Source organism: Ptychodera flava, chromosome 19 (genome assembly GCF_041260155.1).
Source record: "Ptychodera flava strain L36383 chromosome 19, AS_Pfla_20210202, whole genome shotgun sequence".
Classification (NCBI taxonomy): domain Eukaryota; kingdom Metazoa; phylum Hemichordata; class Enteropneusta; family Ptychoderidae; genus Ptychodera; species Ptychodera flava.
The window spans coordinates 25,465,641-25,488,540 of record NC_091946.1 but is presented as its reverse complement, the minus strand read 5'-3'; the positions used below and the strand labels follow the sequence as shown (position 1 = coordinate 25,488,540).

Below are 22,900 nucleotides of genomic sequence, written 5' to 3'. Positions count from 1 at the left end.
GCATTATGTCTGCTGCAGTGTTTTAGCTCTGCGCACAGTTCCTTGTGTACAGACAATATTAAAGTTTTATCTTGCAGACATAGTTCTGAAAACCCCTCTCAGAATCGGCAGTGAAAGTGCACACTGTGCCATTATATGTTTTCTTTAAAATTGAACATAGTATTATAGTATTTATTAAATATTTAGAACCTTCTCTGTACAGAGAACATCACAACAGATTTAAGGTCCAAGTAGTTTAATCAGGTCAACCAATGATATTCACAAGAGTTTGCTGACAGAGCAGCTCCTGTCCCTTTAAATAATTTGTACGCATGTCATAGAAGGCACAGTCTAAATTTTTGCAGGATTGGATCGATAGTGGACACAGAAAATATCTTAATCTGACATCCGCGATTCAAATTAGAAGTACGTACCGTAAGCTTCGTCCTCGGTCAGCCGCTCTGCTAATTCCTCGGGGAGTTGATACTGAAGAGAGAAAGAAAGGACGATATAAGCCATTATATAATAACATTCTCAAGATTCAGGCAATTATAAAAGGCGTAGGACTGGACAAGCTCATGAAAGCCAGTCAGCAAGGTAAAGAAAGGAGAAATTGAACGCGAATGCTCAATGCATCAAAACTCATATATGTCGGGTATAAAAGCAAAATGCAAAATAAAAAAGTGCGTGTTTCCCAGTATTTCGACCTACCCTAGAAATACTCCGTAGACACTATTTTAGCATTAATTTTTTCAAAATATTTCAAGCAAATTGTCTAAATTTTACCGTATTTTATGGGAGTCGGCATAGAAAAATAAAAATAAAAAAATCCCCGACGGTACATTCGCTTATCATCGGGGGCATGTTACAAACACGAATACGATCTTCTTTGGCCGAATTAGAATCATACAGTCATACGTAATGAAAAATGAGCAGGAACGATTGAATAGAGAGTGAATTAACGTATTAAATGATTATTTAATTGATATGGCTGGATAGCTTGACTGTACAAATGCTGCATTATTTTACTCCGGCCGTTTGCTTCCGCGCCGCGAGTCTCGTTTTAAATGCGATCAGGTAATATTTTATGGATTCATTAAATAATTAGACGGAAAATACAAGACATGTATTAAGAGCAAAATAATGAATAGCCTAATCAAAACGGTCACGTCATGACAACTGGTTCTTTATTTAGTGAGTAACAAATCGGTTATTGCTACACAGATCTTGATTACATAGAAATATTTTCTTATACACATTATATCTGATCATGGTATCTAGTCGGATGGTCATGCGTTGTTCTGTAGGTATACAAACACTTAGTAACGGGCGAAGCTGTCGTAACTAGCCTAGCACATGAACTGTTGTTTCCACAGTACCACGTCACTCACGAACGGATATCTCGCAAAAAACACACACATTACTCTAAATCTCGAGACTCGCTTGACAAGCCGGGCAGTTTCCATGGCAACATGGCTCTCGTGGCTTCGGCTCCCGTATTCTATTGCGCGCCAGACATGGCGCAGGATCACTGCGAACGTACAACGCGGTGGTGTGAGAGAGACGCAATACCAAAGCCACTTTGAAATAATGAGTTTTGACAATTATTAATGAAACTTAGGCAACCCCGAGGATAGGGATTTTAGCTTACGTGTGCATACCTGTTTTGTTTACCTGCGTTACATCCGCTTTTCGCCGTAGGCTGAAGAGAAATATTCATATCTTTGCGGGGGAAAACGACAGTATTGTAGATTGTCAGACTTGCTTGGCCTTGGTTCCTAACTGGATTAGCTTGTCCTCGATATCACAAAGAGGGAACTAACACACATTTACTCCAAACCGCGTTGCAAATGGACTTTAAGAAAAATTCGAGTACTCGCCTGTAAATATTTTGCAGGCTCTTCTCAGAGCATTAAGTACCATTAGCATGTATGTTAGTGGGACATCATAGATTTTGAGTCAACGCTTTATCTTAATAAACTGTTTACGTGACCTTAATGTGATTTCAAAAGCATCCGCCAGATTACAAGGATATATGGAACACGTATTTGATGCTATGTTTAGGTTGGTGAAAAATCAACTCACATATTTATCTGGGTCGTCAGCTTCCTTTTTGTCGTCTGCCTCTTCCAGATTTTCGTTGCCTTCTTGTTTATCGTCTGCATTTTCTTCAGCGTTTTCCTGGCTTTCGCCGACCGTCTCCTGGTTCTCGTCCACCGCTTCTTGGTTGTCGCCTGCGGGTTCTTGCGTCTCTTCAGTTTGCTCGTTTTCTTCGATTTTTTCCTGAATGTCGTCCATTGTCACTTGCTGTGGTCTGACTCTGTCTCAGCGAGTACCGACTTCACCTGTTGAGTCGACAGCCGGTGGACTGTGCATTTATTTACAGTGTACGCCCTAGAAACCGCGCCAAACAATCGTTTCAAATTGAAATATAACGTGGGTTCATGATCCATTGAGGCGGCTGCCAGGGATTCCCCTTGCGCATGCCCCGCGGGCTTTGTGACAACCACACCGCACCGCACGGCCCACCTGAAAGTGTGACCTCTTTGACACGAGGAATACAAATTAGGCAAAGAAGTTTTTAAAGAATGTTCGTCTGTTTCTAGTCGGAACAATAAAGGTAACGCAGAAGATTTGCTCAAAGAGAGAGAGAGAGAGAGAGAGAGAGAGAGAGAGAGAGAGAGAGAGAGAGAGAGAGAGAGAGAGAGAGAGAGAGAGGACCAACCTATCATTATGTATTCTTGCCAAACCAAAATACTTGAATAGGACAGACGCGCTCTGTTTTTTGGCTGCAAGATTTAATATTACAATTTTGGTACAATTTTTATGTTTTTCTCTCATCTTCCCCTTTCGGTTCTATTTTTGCTCGCAAAAGAAATTCAAAAATACTAAAGAAGCTTGTAGCACATACTGTTTCTTTGACAGTCGAAGTTAAGAGTTGAACTTAAAAAGGGATAGTTACTTAGGTGCTCATGTCATATGCGCAAGGGATCTTTTTCAACAGTCCTTGAGTAGTCAGAGTATGTGACAGTCACTACGCTTGTATTTTGTCCTTCTAAATTTCGTGACGCTCATGTTTGGTTCTTTGTCAACGACTTTCAAACTACAGTCCACTTCAAGTCCGCACAAGTCACTAATGAGAAAAACTGACCACACCCGATAGTTTGACAACTCTCTGAAAAGAAAGCCGTAAAAAAGACCCTTTGAAATTTAAACCAAAATGTACAGTGATAGAAGGAGAGACGCGGGGATAATAAAACCTAGCCCGTTGTTTACCACTGACCTATCGCAAATGTCAAACACCTAAACATCGGGTAAACTGTCCGGATCACTGAATAGCCAAATCTAGGGTGCCGTTGACTGCACCCCGGGGCACACTCACAATAGAAGGGTCCATTCACACATATAAACTTTTGACCCATGAACTTTTGATGAAAATCAGTTTTTCTAACTCGATTTCTGCAGTGGCTTAAAGAGGCAGAGGAGTATTTTTATTTCTTGCCTGTAATTATTTTATTTCATACCTGTAATTTTTATTTCATACCTGTAGGTTTTTATGCCTGTAATTTTTTAGTGACCTCTGAACCTACAACTACAGATTGCTGTCAGCCTGGGTCGAAAGCCTACTTTCGCCCCAAATTTGGCATTCTTGAATCCAACAAGTATCCCTTTCTACATGTGCTACTCAACAGCCTTAAGAATCGACAGTATTTTATTCATTTTACGCCGAAAACCTGTTTTCGGCGCTGTGCTATATAAACGGGTGATGGCTGCCACAGATCCCAATATCAAATGGACTATTGTCATCATTCCTTTCTTACATCAAATTTCCGATTTCAGGCATAGCGTGAATCGAATCTGAGTTTGAGTAGCGCATGTAGAAATTGATACTTGTTGAATTCGATGAAAGCCAAATTTTGGACGAAAGTAGGCTTTCGACCCTGATAGCGATCTGTAGTTGTAGGTTCACTGAAAGGTCTCTGAACTAAAAAAAAATGCAAGCATGAAAAAAATATTACAGGCATGAAAAATAAATTACAGGTATGAAAGAAAAAAATACAGGCATGAAAAATAAATTGCAGGCATGAAATAAAAATTACAGGTATGAAATAAAAATTACAGGTATGAAGTAAAAATTACAGGCATGAAAAATAAATTGCAGGCATGATATAAAAATTACAGGTATGAAATAAAAATTACAGGTATGAAATCAAAATTACAGGCATAAAACAATTACAGGTATGAAATTATAAAAAAAAACACTCCAGTTGCCTCATTAAACCACCGTAGATCTCACCATCATTTGCATAATGCTTAGAGTTTTGACATGAGCGTTTGACCAAAAATGCAGATCGTTTTACGGCCTCTAATTTACATACATATTGTTTAGTGTTTGTGCTTCGTAATTTTAATGATCCAGATATATACTATATCTAGCCTGGCCCCGCTGGGCATTTTAGGTGCGTAATCGAACGTGTGCGCGATATAGTATAGGCACCAGCAAAAATTTGGTCTAATCCGCGTAAACATCTCCAAATTTTCAGGAATATTTATGCAAATGAGTAAAACACATTTGGAGTGCGACTGATGCGTGATGTCCACAGATGTCGACCCCGTAGCCTACATTCAGTAAAGTATGAACCCTAGAAATGGTTGGAGGGTTTAGCCTATTGACCAAAGAGCGTTGGTTAGATACCATACTGGAAGTGTTTTTCATGACTTCTTGGTCCTGACGTCATCGTATGTCATGAGTATTTAACATTGATTTATTTCATGTCCATGATATTTTCCTCGCAGTATATTGCGCTCACATTGACTTATTGAACAATCACATATACCGTATAGATCAAGTAACCTGTACTAGTCAACACCGGGCGCCACTCACGCCCCCCCCCCCCAACGCCTCTCTTCATAAGCATCGCCATAACACCTGTTGATAGCTTATCGAGATACACTCTCATCAAATACAACTAGGCTAGTACATGCTGATAACTTGCACACAAAACCTGGTCTCTTTCTAAGTGAGAAGAGAAACAGAAAATTTAAGAGGGCGACACGCTTTGCAACCTGTCATGCATGTGTACCTTTCTCGGGAGAAGCGGTCAAATAACACTAGAGGGCGCAAACGCCAATTCTATTATTTCGAAACCCGCTCTCAAAAATCAAACCACAGGTATGTTATGCCGAATAATGACACTTAAAAACTTATTTTAAGTATCAGTTGTGCGACCCAGCCGTGGTATTTGCCTTGATGTTCTATTGCAGCGCCAGCTCAATCAAAGAAATATGCGAGTTTTATTGACATTCAATATTTACGGGATTCGATGATGTCTCTGAGAAAGTTTCAGTTTAAGGTTCCTACATACAAAATACGGACTAGATACATAATACCAAGGCTTTTAAATGCGCAAATTTCAAACGGAAATCTTGCAACGCGCTCGCTAAAGGGAGGGAAAACCGAATTTTGGAAGGTTCAACAAAACGCTTGTCACGTGACTATTGTGCAAATAATCATGACTGTGTACTGTGCACGGTCGGATTTCTCTATATAAGAGCTTTCAAAAAATATATACTTTATTGGGGTTTGAGACTTCTATCACAGACAAAAAGTAATCTGAAAGTGTCTATTTTGTACGAAGATCCTTAACAGCTCAAGTAACATCCAGTCCCTCACTTTGTTCCATTAAGTAGACATTTGATATCAATCGTTATCGTCTGCATAAAATGCAAATCAGTAAACGACAAACGATACTACGTGGTTAATGCCACTGGAAATAGGAGACATTTGTTCAGATCCGTCCAGGCGTTAGCTTTTTGATTGCGTTCACAGAATGTCGCGCACAAGCTCTATCGTTCTTCTCCCGATGATGTTTAGACAGATATTAGGTCACTCGGATTTTTACAGTTATACACATCTTTGATGTACTTCTTGATGGGGCTTATCTTAAAGCCCCCGGAATTAATTTCGTGAAAAAATCGAAAATTATGTTTTCCCCATAGACAAGCCATAGGGACGGCGGCCATATTGAATTTCAAATATCGGTAGAGTTTATGTAATTTGTTTCCATAGTACCAAGATTTGCAGGATGACCTACCCCTAAGACCCGCCCCCCCCCCAAAAAAACCCATTTATATTCTTGATGTTGAAAGGTAATGGTTTGAAGTTTCCCTGACGGCAGTTTGAGCAAACTGTTAAGACTTTCAATTTCGTGGCATGTGCTACCTTAAAGGTATACTGTCACCTGTTCCAATTTTGCCACAGTTACCATGGAAACAGAAAATCTAACCAATCACAGATTTTAAGTGGGTGACCGCTTTTTAAAAAAACAGCGCCCTCACATGGGCGTTTTGGGTACCACGGAACACCCCTTTGACCATATATGGGCATATTTAGATTACAGAGTCTGAACATTGCAAAGACAACACCGTGTGAAAAAATATGCAATTTTATCATTTACAATTGACTTGCAGCCCGGACAACATAGAAACATCTCATACACATTAAAATTGAAACCAAACAGGTTTTAAAAGAAAGTACTCAAGATAGAAAACAGAACGAAACACAACTTAGTTTAATATATTTTTAATAACATATTAACCTTTGAGCGCCAAAGTCAAGTTTTGTCATCTTTATAAAAATGTATCCCAGTCAATTTTTTTTTCAGATTTTTGCCAAAATTTTGATGAAAAACTGTAGCCAATGAAAGTTGATGTCTGTTTAGTCCAAAATTATGTAAAAAAATTACAGAAAAATTCATAAAAATTGTCGAAATGTTGCACTAAAATTTTGGTGGGAAAAATTACAGCACTCAAAGGGTTAAGAAGACAACGACTATGTAAAACCTTCTCCATCAAAAGCTGGCGAATACTGTCAGTCGTCCCATCTGGTCTCAAGTATGCCTTCATACATTTACAGATCGAATGTGAATAATGCTTGTCAAAAATATATGATTAAAGTGAGGCACCGTATTTAACACAATTCCATTAACACGTGATACAAAATCAGTGCGCCCCTTCAACTTACCTCACAAGTGCATTTTCAAAAGATGTAGGTAAAAACAACGTGCATGCGATGGTATCATCAAATTAAGGCAGCTGATTTGAAGTGACTTTTCAATTTTCATACTATTAATTGCCTTTAACGCTGTGTTGATAAGTTAAACACTAGACTTTTCGACATTATTTTTTGAAGTAGGTCTGTCTTACAAACAGAAAAAAGTAGGCCTTATTGCAAACACATCAAAAATTTACAGCAACTGGAGCTTTAAGACGTAGCGTCGTATTATGCTGAGCTGACCTGGATACGATAATCCAGATGGTCGGTAAAAAGATACCATAAATGCCGTGACAAACTAAAAGTAGAATGAATCCTCCGGAACAGATATTCGGACTCTCAAATTTTGACAATGCATTTTTGGTCTACCGCTTGTGGAGCTCATTTTGAAGCTCTTGGAGTACTAAAGATTTGCCCAGCTAATTTTTTGTGAAAATCGATATTTTTTCTCCATAGTGTTAACAAACGGGATGGCAGCCATTTTGAATTTCAAGTGTCAGTAAGTATAGGGTAAATTGTTTCTCTAGTACTAAATTTTGCATTGTGACCACTGATTTTTATTTTTGATTTCGAGGAAATGATTGAAAAATTCCGTAAGCAAATTTTGAGCAAAGGTTTAAGTCTTTCGATTTCGAAGCGTCGACTGCCTTAATCAGCTTTTAATCATTGCAAACGTGCTCGATGCCGCCTCTTTAGTGTTTGATTTTTTAAAAATATTTTTCAAACACGTTCAGGCTGCTGCTCATTCATATCGTTTCTTTAGCTACTTTTACTCATTATAAGCTTAACCCTTTGAGAGCTGAAATTTTCCCTCCAAAATTTTACTGCCACATTTTGCCAATTTTTATGAATTTTTGTGATTTTTTTTTTGATAATTTTGTACCAAATGGACATCATATTTTATAGGCAACATTTTTTTATCAAAACTTTGGAAAAATCTGAGAAAAATTGACTAGAATATATTTTGTAAAGGGGAGAAAAATTGACGTTGGCGCTCAAAGGGTTAACTATGCCCAAAGCCACAGGAGGAGAGGGCAATCCTTATCTGGGAATTTTCTGACTCCCTATCAGGCCTTGGCCCATCACGTGATCGGTTTCGGCACCACGTGCGAATACTTTTACTTCACGTTTGTTCAACACACACTGAACGTACTCTGGCTAGGTGAACCCTACAAACATGCGTTGAAGCTGTCAAGATCGCCATATATACTTCCAAGACAAAATCGATGGCGTCACATTATGATTTTTATTCTCAAGGTCATCTCTTTCTGTATCCGTCATTATTCGCTATTGTTGGACAGATCAGGGATGAAACATTTTAGTTCTTGCTGGGAAGAAGAAGAAATACATCCGCGGGGCAAAAATATTGAGATGTTTTACAGCTTTTAAACGTTCACAATAAACTCTCAGCACATGACCGGAATAAAATAGGGGAGTTAAGGAAAAAAGCGTGCATGCTCCGCAAACCTTTGCACGCGAGAAGTGTGACCTTCCGCATCGATCATCCTCTCACTAGATGTAGCATTGCATTCACAACCTCTCATTCGTGGTTTGGCTGCATTGTTTTCCCACACTATACGTGTAGGTGTTGACTGCTTCGACAAGCTCTATCATATCTGACTTTTCTTCGTAGCCGAAGTGTCATTCTAGAGCCAACCCAATTACCACCCTATTCTCTCGATACAAGCATGTCCCATGATTCCATGCGCGGGCTGATACCTTTTGATAGCTTGAAATCTCCCTAAGGCGATATTGGCGAGTAACAGCGTTTGCCGCCAATATTCTTGTATCCCCTCAGACAATACGTGTGTTAACGTAGACACTCAACTTCTTTTTCCATTAGAAGACATAGATATGAGGAGAGAGCTGAGCATTCTCCATTTTGTATGCTAGTTCAGTAATGGCAGTTTTTTTCTAACAGATATCAACTCCGACAAAGATATCTTGTATACATTCCTTGATAGCTCCCCGTTTGCAAAAATACTTCAGCTCGCCTTCTACAGACGTTTGTTCGATTTCTCCTGAACCAAAGATTATTCGAATGACAGGTTTAAAGGGAAAGTTTTAAGTGAATTAAAGAAGAAAAACTTATTTTTCATAATGCGATAAGAAATATAATTATTGTTTTTATCATCATTAGACACACAACTTCCCTCTGAGGGGAAGAAAAGCGTTACAAAAACAAATGAGGGAGTTACTCAAAAGAAACCAAAACAGTGTTTCAAAGTAATAATAAGGAAAAGAAATAAATTCATACAAAAACCCCAAAACAATAGCATGATTAATCTATCAAGATCGCGAGAAAATTAAATGATGATTACATTTCATCATTTCTTGCAAATTTTACACCAGCCAAAGAAATCTCTTGTTTGCTGCAGCTGCAAAATATAACACCACATTTTATGACATGCCTAACAAATTTGAATTTATAATGAAGACACATATAGAAGACACACAAATGGACTGAATACAGAAAAAAACCCCGGCAGATCGACAAATGGCCGGGGACATACATGAAACATCACGCAACCCTCTACATGGTACAAATATGAAATTACTGAAAATATCAGAAATGTGTAACAAAATGTCCCTAGTTTTCGATAAAATGTGTAAATAATTCCATCTTTTCAACCTTGGTCAACTCAACGCTAAACATAAGCGTCGGCTTATATCAAATGATCGCAAACAAATTAGCATCCAGTGGCAATGCCGTCGACTTCAGAAGAATGACAGCCGCTGTCGTTTCGATAATCGATTATGCGTTAGAGTAAAGGTCGCCCTCTTTTGACGACGTTCCGTTCACATCTGTTTCAAGATGTGTCACGCTGCTCAGCTAAATGACGAATTGAAGTCGTCCTCGGCTCGGTATTTTCCCGGCGCGATAATCAGTATTCAAATAACAGACACACCAAAGCTCCTATAGCCGTAAATATTAATGTAATGTCGCTCTTTTTCTCTTTTTAAAAGTGAATTTTCGTTCACAAAAATCGTATCGAATTGCGTTGTGTTCATCGGGTAAACACAGCAGTTCTCTACATCTGTGCAATATCCGATGAATTATGGTCCGTACCAGAATTCATTTGTCAACAATAACATCGAATATGGCCGGTATCTGATGAGCCGTGTTTGTGATATCGTGTTTGTAACATCGTATATAGTATCTAATGAGTCGCACTTTGTATTCACAAGCCCAGACAAGAATTCGAAGATGAAAATTTATCTGTTTCTGGACATAATATCGAAATCTGATCAAAGAGTTAAATTGCCCCTTTTGAAACAAAATTCCGATGCTAAACGTTTCTCTCTCTTTATCTGTGGTTTTTCCCTGACGAATCATCAGCTAGAAATTAAAAGGTCTTTTAAAAACAACCTCCAGTTGGTTTCTACAGTTAAACAATATACAATATCCTTTGTAATGAAGTGGACATCGATATTATCTCGTGTTCACGTCTGTCATCACAATAAAGTACAAAGTCTGAATTCTGTCGTATTCTGTCCACATGTACTGCCTTCTCGCATTACATCACGACTCCAATTAACCCCGACAGACTAATTTTGCCTGATTTATCGCCATGCTGGCGCTAACCTTTACCGCGTTTGCCGGGCAACCGGTCGCCAGCCAGTCCCTCGGGCTGAGGAAGTTGAACTACACGACAGCCTAAGCACGCGTGCACACAAACATAAAGTGAGAACATCAACGCTGTGAAACTGATGGAAGAGATATTTCTCGTCAGCAGAGCATCGCGTTCGCGTCGCTTTCGCTCGACCGGTGATTTGTAACGCATATTCTTCAAGTTCGCGCGCAATTATCCACAACCGGAAATTGCTCGTCTAGATCTCGTGCTGTCTTGTCACGTGTTCTGAATGAATATTGCCAACACCAGCTCCCGAGGTGATCAAACGCTTGAAATGTCTTTTAACCCTTTCAAAGGGAATGCCGGCTCTGCAGACTTGTTTACTTCCTAGCTCATCAAACGCTTTCAGACTGTCCTTCGAATGTGCTTTGCTAGGAAGGTATACTTAATCTCCCCGTAAGTGTTTGAGGGCGCAGATCATATCGCATATTTGACTTCAATAATTTATTACTTTCAAGATTTGTTTATCAAAGATTAATCACCGCACCTCAAAATAACCTCATAATAACAATAAAAGTAGATTTTAAAAGACGAAATTCAATTTAACAATCTTTTTGTCTTTTACAGGGCTTCCCTTTTATTTTTTTGTGTTGTAGACGAAATTGAATCTGATATTTTGAAATTTGGGAGAATCATGATTATTTTAATACTTGAAGGTGTCGCGCTAGATATCTTTATGAACAAAAGTCGAAGAATATTCGTTTCACTTTGTTCGACCTTGGCATTGCTTGTATTTCCAAATGCTTATCGCACGAGAAATGCTATTCATACGGGTTCATAGTTGAGGTTTTGAACTAAAGGCGTTCACGTGTTATACAACATGTTTATAAAAAGAATGTTTGTTTCAATTAAGGTAGAATGCGCCTCTGGGAGAGATATTTTGACTCAAACTTTTTTTTTTTCAATTTTTTACAATTTTTTCTTATCAACCTCTTGTGGGTTCATTTTGAAGCTCTTTGAGTAAGAAAAACTTTCACTGTCTTAGTTTTTCAAAAATAGAAATTTTTGTTTTTCTCTATACAGTCAACTCAGGGGTGGCGGCCATTTTGTATTTCAAATATCGGTAAATCTCGGGCAATTTATGTCTCGGGTTCCAAAAATTGCACAGTGAATCTCCATTTTTATTTTTTATTTTGAAAGTAAATGGTTAAAAGATTTCTTGAGGAAAGTTTGAGCAAAAGGTTAAATCTGTTACTTTCGAGGCGAATACTACCTTAAGTGAAGCTCGGTTTTGCGGTACGAAATTGCTTACGGCTCTCGGGTAAGTTTAAAATTGATTAAACTATATTTGTGAATCGTGCCTATGTAGGGCACCTTTGAGAACATCTACAGTACTCTTATCAAACAGGTATCACGTGCGTGTTACTAGCAAACGTGACAGATTTTCGTTTTGTTTTAATTAAGAGAAGCTCGATGCAGTCTGAAATCCCTACGACAATCGGATAAAAATCTAAGGATATTAAACCATTGTAATAAAAGTGTCTATTTCAGTACGGCATCTTTGAGAACTTCCAAATATCCTTAGCAAACAGGTGTTGAGATTATTAATTAGGATGAAAGCTTATTCAAATTGTGACTTAAAAAAAAAAACTGTAATTAATATGCATGAGTGCTCATTATTATTATTAATCATAAGGCATGGCTTTCGCAGAATTGAAAATAGCGCGATCACGTCGATGACTCAATCGCACACGTCGTGATCTCCGTCAGATAAATTATCTCGGTGACAAATCAACATTGAATATATACGAAGTCCTATCTGCATGCACTCGATTCTGTTCCTTACAGGTATTCAGAGTTTTTTTTATCAGCTATGGTTCTATGGATATTGCAACAATAAGCTGTGTTTTAAGGCCAACAACAAAAAAGAAAACCTGTTTCTGATCCCTGACATTTAGAAACGAAATGCTACATGTAATTTGAAAAACGATGTAGTCCTCCTTCTTTTTAATCGCTTCGATTTGAAGTAGAATGCCCTTCTTAGGAGATCAAGATTGTCGGACACTCACTTTTTAGAATACTTTTCTAGTCTACTGTCTTAGTGGGCTCATTTTGAATCGATCAGAGTAAACCAAATTTTCGCCGTCACGTTTTGTTTTTATCTTGTTTTGAAAATCAAGTGAAATGTAGAGTAAACGTGCGACATAGAGGCTGTGTTGAATTTCAAATGTTGCTAAATATGCCATTGTACGTACAAGGTAGTTTCTCGAATCCCAAACTTTGCACCGCGACCCCATATTTAATTCGTGATTATGAGAGAGGATGGTAAAAATATTCCTCGATAAAATTCTTGTAGAGAATTTAAGACTTTTTTCTCGAAGAGTGTCTTCTAGTAAGATTACTACTGCAATAATAAAAGTATTGTTTTTCCCATTGACTGAAAGATAATATCTTGACTTTCAGTGAATTTTCTTAAGTAAGAAAGGAATACATCTTCACACCAGGGTTTTATTAAATTTAAAGATATGATATCGAGAATGATTTTATAATTTAGTTGTTTATGGGTTTGTTTGGTAATGTTATGGCAAGGCTATTGCTGACTTCACCTACGAAGGACAAAATGACATACCGAACACAACGGTGAGCTCAATGACCAGGAACTAATATCTTTTAACATGATGTCGCACCTGCTTCGTAATCATTCAGTGAGGGCGGTAGGTTTTGAAGGCTAACGCTTTAGAGCAAACAGCTGAACTACTGGAACTACACACGACTGAGATTTTGCCAATTTTCTCCATTCGTCGTACGGAAACTCGAATCTCTAACCAACTCAATGATCGAATCTAATTTCTTCAATCCCTGTCGTCTGCCTGTGTGATTGATAGTCGGGCTCATCAAAATTCACCTGGTTTTCAAAAATTGTGTCGGCGGCGTTAATGTTACCTCCCCAAGGTTAAAGATGTCTACATAGAGTAGATAAGCTATGCCTGCGATATCACAGTTTAATCAAAAATCAAGGTTTTTATTCAAGCCGATAACAGCTATGCTCATGAAAAGAAATGAGAATACCCAGGCGTCAAAATAATAGCTGAGGCGGGCATGGTGATTAAAATCTCATATTGTGGCTTAGTTTTAGAGTAATTACTGAGAATGTCCGTTTTGGGATAAAACGTGCAATGTTCTATCAGATACGACTTACAAGAAAACCTGTTTCTCTCTGTCTCTCTGTATCTGTACGTCTGTATAACGTATGTCTGTGTCTCCTCTCAAGTCACAAATAAAGTCGAAGATTTCATATTATAACACTCTGACATTTTGAGACTTTCAGTACGGACATTTTTTCAATCATACGTTGCTATGACATCAGGGAATATAATCGAATTAACAAAATGTAGGTTAGGTTGCAATCCTTTCTCTACGACCATAAATCACTGAGCAATTTCACTTCGAATCCACACAGTAATTGCTCTGATAAGAGAATGGGTATTTTTCGGCCGATTAACAGGGCAGATTGTCGGGCTCTCAAATTCTGACAATATGGTGCTGTTTTACAGCTTCATCGCCTTACTATTGCAGGATGTGGAGAAAATTACACTTGGACGCCGTCGCTTTTTTGTGAAGATTGAAGAATACTTTTCCTTCAAGGGCTTTCACTTGAGTGACCGCCATTTTGAATTTCGAAGGGTAGTCAAATTGAGATCGCTCAGTGGGCATGCTCAGTGTCGATTTCTAGGACATCTGCGCATGATTCATATCCTACCTCTTCTCCTCGGTTTCTAAAATAAATTTCGCCCGTGGGACATCATACCAACAGTTCCGCGGTTGTTAAGATTACACCCGAGACACTATATATTTTGACAATAAATAATGGAATAATGTTGTCGGCCTGTTATAAAGTGAGGACCACAAGAAATTACAAAAACAAGACTTGTAACACAATTGCACCAACGCAACTCAGTGACGAAAGAATATGAATAAATTGGCTCTGTGGGAAATTCTTCAGTTGTATACGGTCGCTTTTACTCCGACATATACTAAGTTCACATAATAGAGACCCGCCCTGTTTTTTTTAAAAGATAAAAATATGAACGCGCTGTGTCTTACCTGGGCCGACGGGTCTGAATGGATCGGTTCAGAGCCGACACAAGTTTTAGACCAGGCTGAAATTGTGTGCGTGAACGGTTTACGTCGGTCGTGGGACCAGCTGATGCCCTCACAGTTGGCGAAGAGTGAAGTCGTTGAGTGACACGAAAGTGGAAGATTCAACGAAGTGAATGAGGACCTACAAGTTGATTTTTCTTGTCTTACCACAATCTTGGGCCATGACCGCAGGCGGCTCTGGGCCTGAGTATGAATCTTGGGCCATGACCATAGGCGGCTCTGGGCCTGAGTATGAATCCAGCGAGCGTCTTAGTCCAAAAACAAAACAAAACATAACACTTCACTTACAATTCACAACAGAATATTTACTGTTCAAGACTTCTGGTTACAACGTTACTTCAGTTTGAAAGCATAATAAATACAAACCCTTTCGTCTGTTTAAAGGCATAAAGTTAGGTATAACGCTAAAAATTACAAAGTTCTAATGTATAACCTTTCATTTCACCAGAAAATAAAATGTACACTTTGCCGAGACAAAAAAGTTTCGAAAATATCCTTATGTCTGAAAATACATTTTAGAAATGTTGAAATTCAACAAGGTAAAAATAAAGTTCTTTCTCGTGTATGAATTAAAGATAGTAAATATAAAATAATTCGGTATGACCTTTGTGTGACCTTTAGAGAAACAGTTATACAAAAATGACGTCATCCGGTTACGTGCACCATTAAGATTTCAGCATGTGCTGCTGCAATATTTGTTTCTCCAGGATGGAAATGACCGAAACGTAATAAAAAGATGTCCGTGGATAACAAACAGACGTAAACTGACTGACGGACACACTTGCAGAATGCAGACGACACAGCGTACCACCGGAGACAGCAAATGTTGACCGGGACCACGGGTCACTGCAAAAACATTCAGCCTTCAGGTAACACTGTCAGATTTGTTTTCCAATGGACATGCTATCGGCAAATTTAACGACCGACCAGAATAGCAGAGAGAGAAGAGCTGGAGCACTCACGTGACAATATGGACTACCTCAATATTAATTTTCCATGACCGGAAACTCTCGTATCAAAAAAATTCAGTGAAGGAGACAGGAAAATGGGAAATGAACAGAGCAGGCCTGCTTTTAAAGCAGCTGCTGCTTGTCCATTCACGAGCACCGGCTGTAACGTCTTGAAGACAGTATAAGTGACAGTCGCGGGAATTTATGAAGGATGGGCGAAAATTACTCTCGGAAGTACAGCAAAATCACACGGAGCGTTGAACGACTCTCCCGCACGATTAAGTCTTCGCGTTGCCACGATGGTTTCGTTCGGGGGGCTTGAAAACACTTTCACCCGACATTATGAGAACAAACTCTGTAATTAATACAAAACAAAGTGTTAATATTCAGGTAAAACGACAATACATTAGCCATGGAAGTATGGCCTTCTGTAGCTTTTATAATTACGATTGCAACCTATGCAATTTTCCCGCCATTTATCATGTCGTGTGGTCGATATTTTGTATTCTGCATTTTCAGACTTTGTTGTTTACTGCATGTACGTGTCACCTGTGTAAGAGCGTAAGTGCACACACAGCACGTGTTTGAAAGCAGCCTGAAAAACAAAGGCATTTCGTGGTAACCTAAGGAATGAGGCAAGAAATGGTAAATTACAAACATTTAACTTATATTGGAAAATATGTGAAGAGTTACAGGTATAGTAGCAATCCAATGTATGCAAGGGGCCTGGCTGATATATATCTCTACCGATGTCTGTACACCGTTTGCGTTTACACTTAGTCTTGCACATGCATGTGACAAACTCTTTATTCTCTTGAAGAGCAGGGGATAAGATTGTTGTCGGGTTGGAAGGTACCTTCGTAGTTAACCTGTCCGTCGCCGTCGATGTCAGCCTCTCGTATCATCTCGTCCACTTCCTCGTCGGACAACTTCTCGCCGAGATTGAGCATGACGTGACGTAACTCGGACGCGCTGATGTACCCGTTGCCGTCCCTGTCAAAGACCTTGAAAGCCTCTCTGAGGTCGTTTTCTGGGTCGCATTCGCCCTTCTTCCGCAGCATCATCGCTATGAACTCTGGGAATTCCACTGTCCCATTACCTGTGGCAAGGATTATGAACTTACTTTAAGATTGGACAAGCCTCGACAATGTGATTGCGTTGTGAGTTGTGCGAGATCTTTTAAAGATTACCAGCCTGTATATAGTAATCGCGTTACGATACTATTTTCTACTGTACGCACTTGAAGCCGTGGTTCGAGTGAACAATATGCTGAGTAAACTAAATCGCGTCCCGGGGACAGGAAATGCTTCCCGATAATTGTATCGTGGGAACATTATTAGCTGTCTATATTTTGTACGGTATCCGGAGATGGTCCAATGATACTATAGCATTATGCACACAGTACGCAGGTAAGTTGCGAGGGATTTGAATACACAATAGCTTTAAGAATTGATAATCGATTGTTATGAAGAGGCAACATGCAAAAGTATTTAAAAGGGTAAACAAATCAAAAATGGAAATGGACATAACATAAACGCTTCGTTTCTCAACTTATTTCAACTTCTATTTTGACGTTAGGTTTCTACCACACTCTCATTGATAATAATCCAATTCTGACAGTTTGACAGTTGAGTTCACATTCAGGCTCTTCCACCAAGTCAAGTGTGTGAGGCAACTGATACAAGCGATGGTTGTTGACGTGTGTGAAACAATGTACCACGAACATTGTCAACATATACCTGAAGTAATGCTGCCCTAACACGCACACACATAAACGTGCCTACCTACCTACCTACCTAGCTACCTAGCTACCTACCTACCTACCTACCTACCTACCTACCTGCCTACCGACCGACCTACCTACTACCTACCTACCTATCTACCTATCTACCTACCTACTTACCTGCCTGCCTGTCTATATACCTACCTACCCAGCTACCTACATCATATACATACATTTTCATACACACACAATCGTACCTATACATACATACACATTTTATATATATATATATATATATATATATATATATATATATATATATATATATATATATATATATATATATATATATATATATATATATATATATATATATATATATATATTCCACTGTCCCATTACCTGTGGCAAGGATTATGAACTTACTTTAAGATTGGACACGCACAAACGTACCTATACATACATACATACATACATACATACATACATACATACATACATACATACATACATACATACATACATACATACATACATACATACATACATATATATATATATATATATATATATATATATATATATATATATATATATATATATGTATATATCGATGAATACAGATGTCCTCGTTGGAAATTACAGTGCTCGATATATGTATGTATGTGTGTGTGTGTGTCTGTCTGTCTGTCTATCTGTGTCAGTGTAATGTCATTGAATCATGGATATTGTTTGAGTAGCCGATCACAACAACACGTCACAGCCAAGATTTCATTTTTTGCTCACGTGTTTACACACGTGAGCATATGTCGCAGCGATGTCTGTCTGTCTGTCTGTCTGTCCGTCTGTGTGTCTGTGTGTCTGTGTGTCTGTTGGTCCGATATCTCAAAAACGGCTTATTAGATCAGAATCAAATCTGGTACATATATTCAGTTAGCAAATGGCAAGAACTGATTAGTTTTTGGTGGGTGTGGCTTGCATACTTTTTGCTCATTTGCATAATTAATGATTTTAGAAAAAAAAGGATATACATTAAAAACGACTACACACAATTTGATGAGATTTGCTACAAATGTGGATCACACCAAGATATATCAGCAGTTGGAACCAGTAAGGGGTGACATGAAAGATAAATGTTAATTTGCATATTTAATGAACTTTCCTAACCAGGGATATATGTTTGATTTGACTCGATCAAAATTAACCAAACTTGGTATGTATATTAAAGATACTATGATTTAACATTATTGAAAGTCGTTAAGCATTTTAACTTCAGCCAATTCCTAATTTGCATATTTCATGAACTTTGTTAATTAGGGATATATATTTGAAATGACTGGACCAAAGTTGATGAAACTTGCTACATATATTGAAGCCACTATGATACAACATTTTTGAAAGTCATTAAGCATTTTTACTTCAGCCAATTCCGAATTTGCATATTTCATGAACTTTCCCAATTAGGGATATATATCTGAGTCAACTTGATTGTAGTTGTTGAAACTTTCTATATATATCAAAGATACTGTGATATAACATTATTGAAAGTCAAAAGACATTTTTACTTCAGCCAAAACCTAATTTGAATATTAAATGTATTTTCATAATTAGGGATATTTATCTGAATTGACTTGATCAAAATTGATGAAACTTGCTATGTACATTAAAGACACTATAATACAATATTATTGAAAGTCATTTAGCATTTTCTCTTCAGCCAATTCCTAATTTGCATATTTAATGATCTCTCCTAATTAGAGATATATATCTGAATTGACTTGACCGAAGTTGACAAAATTTGCTACACATATTGCAGATACCATGATACAACATTACTGACAATCATTAAGCTTTGCTTATTAGGGATATATACTGGGATTTACTTGATCAAAGTTGGCAAAACATGCTATGTACATTGATGATTATACCAGGTACTAGGTTAAAACAATATCGAAAGTCATTTCACATTTTCATGTCAGCTAATTTATAATTTGCATATCTAATGAGCTTTCACAGCTCGGCATATATGGCTTGAAGGACTTGGCCAACGGTAATTACACTTGCTATATAAAGTGGTGATACAATAAGGGCAGTCAAATAACTTTAATATTTTTATTTCAGGTAATTACATATTTGTATACTTCATGACCTTTTAGAATTAATCGGCTGTGATTATTGTTAATTATGTTGATCATAATAATTTCAATGAAGCCACAAACACGTGGCAAAGGTTCAACTTTACACATAACTTCAATATATAATGAAACACGTGAGCATTTTCAGTTCATATCTGGTGATATTTGTCATCCTCACAACACCAACATGTTAACGGACAAACGCGTGCTAAAGTAGTTCACGCTAATCTCTGCTAATGAAGTACATTCTTTTAACACGATCTGTCTAAAGTCACTTACGACTAGTGTTGTATAAATTAAAGGAAAATGCCGCTAGAATGGTAATTAGAAGTAACATCCCCCAGGTACTCGCCTTGATAAAATCTGCACAACCTTTACTCGGCACCTTGACACAGCCATTACATAATTTAGCACACTTTCCTACTTTACAACCCGCAAAACTCTCGGATAAACGACCTTGTTTCAAAACGCCTACTCACGTCTTTGGTCACTCAAAGTCGCATTATCCGCTCAGGCAGACACGTTCACAGATGTTTCGCGCGACACTTGAGGTAGAATGCGCTTCGTGGGTAAAAGATTTAAACTGTTACACAAATTGTCGTTAAGGAAACTTTCAGACATAATTATTCAAAATCAAGACTAAAGATTAGGGGGCAACGCCACACGGCAAATTTTGATATAAGAGGAACAAATTTATCTTAAATTTACCGATATTTGAAATTCAAAATGGCCGCTATTCCCGTGTTAACCCAATGGCAAAAAAATTAAATTGTCGATTTTCACAAAAATAAGACGGCGAACGTATTATTTATTCAAATAGATTAAAAATGAGCCACAACTATTGCAAAATTAGAGAATCCGATTATCTGTCCACTAGGGAGCATTCTAGAATTAATGTTCGATGTCCTGTATCCATCGGATATCACATATCATTCAAGGTGTGTGAATGGGCACCAGTTGAACTGACAAATGAACTGGTCATGACTCATCGTCAACGGAGAACGTTTACTTCCTTAACGTTGTGTACCGTCTACTGTACTATCAAGGATCCGCATAGCGAGGTAAATCGATGGCTTTGTCATCGAAGCGCTCCCATTCTTAAACTGGTACACTGAACGTAAAATAGGGGGCACTGTCTTTGCAAAGCAACTCGAATGAATCGAAAGTGTCTCGCCTTTCGTGCCACCATTTTAAAATTCCACGAATACCTGTTCAGCACCGGTGACATTAACTTGAAATTGAATATCAGTGTACGCCTGTAACACAATCTATATGACAAGGAAAACCTAGACTTTTTAAGTGCATGCATGCGGTGACCACAGAGAACCCCTCTGTGCCCCCCCCCCCCGGCGGTGACCGATACAATCACAGGCCCTTTTGTAGGGTGACCGTGATACGCCTCCATGATACCTCGACGGTAAGGGGGTTCCAACCATTTGTCAAGGTAATTTGCATTTTTTTTAAATGTCACCCAGCGGCCCACCTTCAAGGTAATAAACTGTCCCTACCCTGCACCGTGGAAAAGCCTGTCTAGTGACAAACAGCTCGCGGCAAGTGACTTTAGCTCGTGATCTATTGATAATACCTTTTATTTTGAACTCAGGCAGTCGAAGAGACTCGCTTCTACTGTCCATGTTTTGAACAACATTGAATATTCATTTTTCACAGCTTGCCCCTAACACTGGCAGTTATAACGTGTGAATCGACCTTAGTCGACCTTCTTTTGTCACACAGTGAATGTCTGCCATGTTGTCAGACTTCCACTAATCATCATTGGTAGATTCACACACTGTATACAAACTGCAGAATCTCTAATAGGAACGCAGGGTTTCCTGTCAATTTACTGACTTACTGATAGAAAACGATCCGACCTTGCACGAATATATTCAGACGAAAATCGACACTCTGACAGGTGTACAGAACGATGGTTTGTTAGACAAAACTTTACAAGCAAACGTTAACAACAAAACTGCAGCCTTCGAAACTAAACAAAACACACCTTTTAACAATTGCATATTTTCTACCCATATATGAGGAAATTCAGAAAATATTGTTTGAAATGCTGTACAGCAGACCAACTTTTTAAATGCAAATAGTACAGAAGTCGACGTTTGTTTCACGTATTTATATTCTTGGTTTTATCCCTTTCAGGTATTTTAAGGCAGGGCACATAATTCAGGCTCACAACTTTTTCAGAACTTTTCTGGTATACCCCTCGTTGGGGCTCATTTCAAGCTCTTGGTGTAAGAAAAATTTCACCGTCTTAGTGTTTTTTCGAAACTTGAAAATTTTATAATTCCCTATAGAGTTAATATTGGAAACGCGTCCATTTTGAATTTCAAATATCGATTGAGTAATTTGTTTCACTAGTACCAAATTTTGCACTGCAGTTGATCCCATAATTTTATTCTTGATTTGGTTAGAGAATGGTTGAAAGTTTCGTTGAGGAAAGTTTGAGCAAAAAAGTTTATGTCACTCACTTTCGAGCGTACACTACCTTAATATCTTGAGATTTGTGTGAAAAGCATGAATTACATATCAAACTTGATTACAAAGGATGCATTGCACTCATGCAAGTATACACTGAGCAATTCGTATCAGTCATAATGGCCATGTTTTATGTAACCACAAGTATGCTTTTCTGAAGACGTTATTCATGTCTTTTTAATCGCCGTTCGAGTAGAAGCAGCCTTTGCAGGAAAAAAATTCACCTTTTCCCGCTGATTGCCACACTTCTAGATAAAATTCTCACCTAATATCAAATAAGACAGTAGCCTCTCTGCCAGATAATCGGAAACAAGGGCTAAAATTGCAAGAGACGTTATTCCGGCCATCATATTAATTATTCAAAAGCGGTCGTCGCTAACAGCATTAAAAAAGCCATTGCCTTTTAGACACACACATCGTATTCTGACCTCCGGAACTAGACGAGTCAGAGCGGGGAAATGGGAAATCGAACGCATCGAGATGCCTGTTACGTAATCTTACCGTCTGAGTCAATTTCGGTTATCATGTCTTGTAGCTCAGCGTCGCTTGGATTCAAGCCGAGAGATCTCATCACGATACCCAACTCCGAAGACTCGATCCGCCCGTCATCGTTCTTATCAAACATGGAAAAGGCCTCTTTGAATTCTGAAATGACAGTAAATCTGTTGATTAAAGGGATGATCGCACATTTTCATTTCCTTGGAGTGTTTTAGGCTGTATTTGTGAGTTACAATGAAAAGCTGTAACAGTATGGGGCAATACACAGCCAGCTAATAAAATATAAATTGTGCAGTTAAGTTAGAATATACCCCGAGGATAGATTGTCGGACTCAGAC

The 22,900-nt window shown here is 38.3% G+C and overlaps 1 protein-coding gene across 1 annotated transcript in view; it reads right to left on the bottom strand.

Moving 5' to 3' along the window:
• Nucleotides 1–22,900, bottom strand: part of LOC139118107 (uncharacterized) — a 30,977-nt gene that overhangs the window by 1,852 nt on the left and 6,225 nt on the right. Inside the window, exons 3-8 of the mRNA XM_070681400.1 lie at nucleotides 22,566–22,709; nucleotides 16,576–16,818; nucleotides 16,000–16,074; nucleotides 14,917–14,994; nucleotides 2,065–2,306; nucleotides 414–465 (exon numbers count right to left, since the gene is read on the bottom strand). Of these exons, the coding sequence (XP_070537501.1) occupies nucleotides 414–465; nucleotides 2,065–2,306; nucleotides 14,917–14,994; nucleotides 16,000–16,074; nucleotides 16,576–16,818; nucleotides 22,566–22,709 (834 nt within the window). The remainder of the gene's footprint in view (nucleotides 1–413; nucleotides 466–2,064; nucleotides 2,307–14,916; nucleotides 14,995–15,999; nucleotides 16,075–16,575; nucleotides 16,819–22,565; nucleotides 22,710–22,900) is intronic.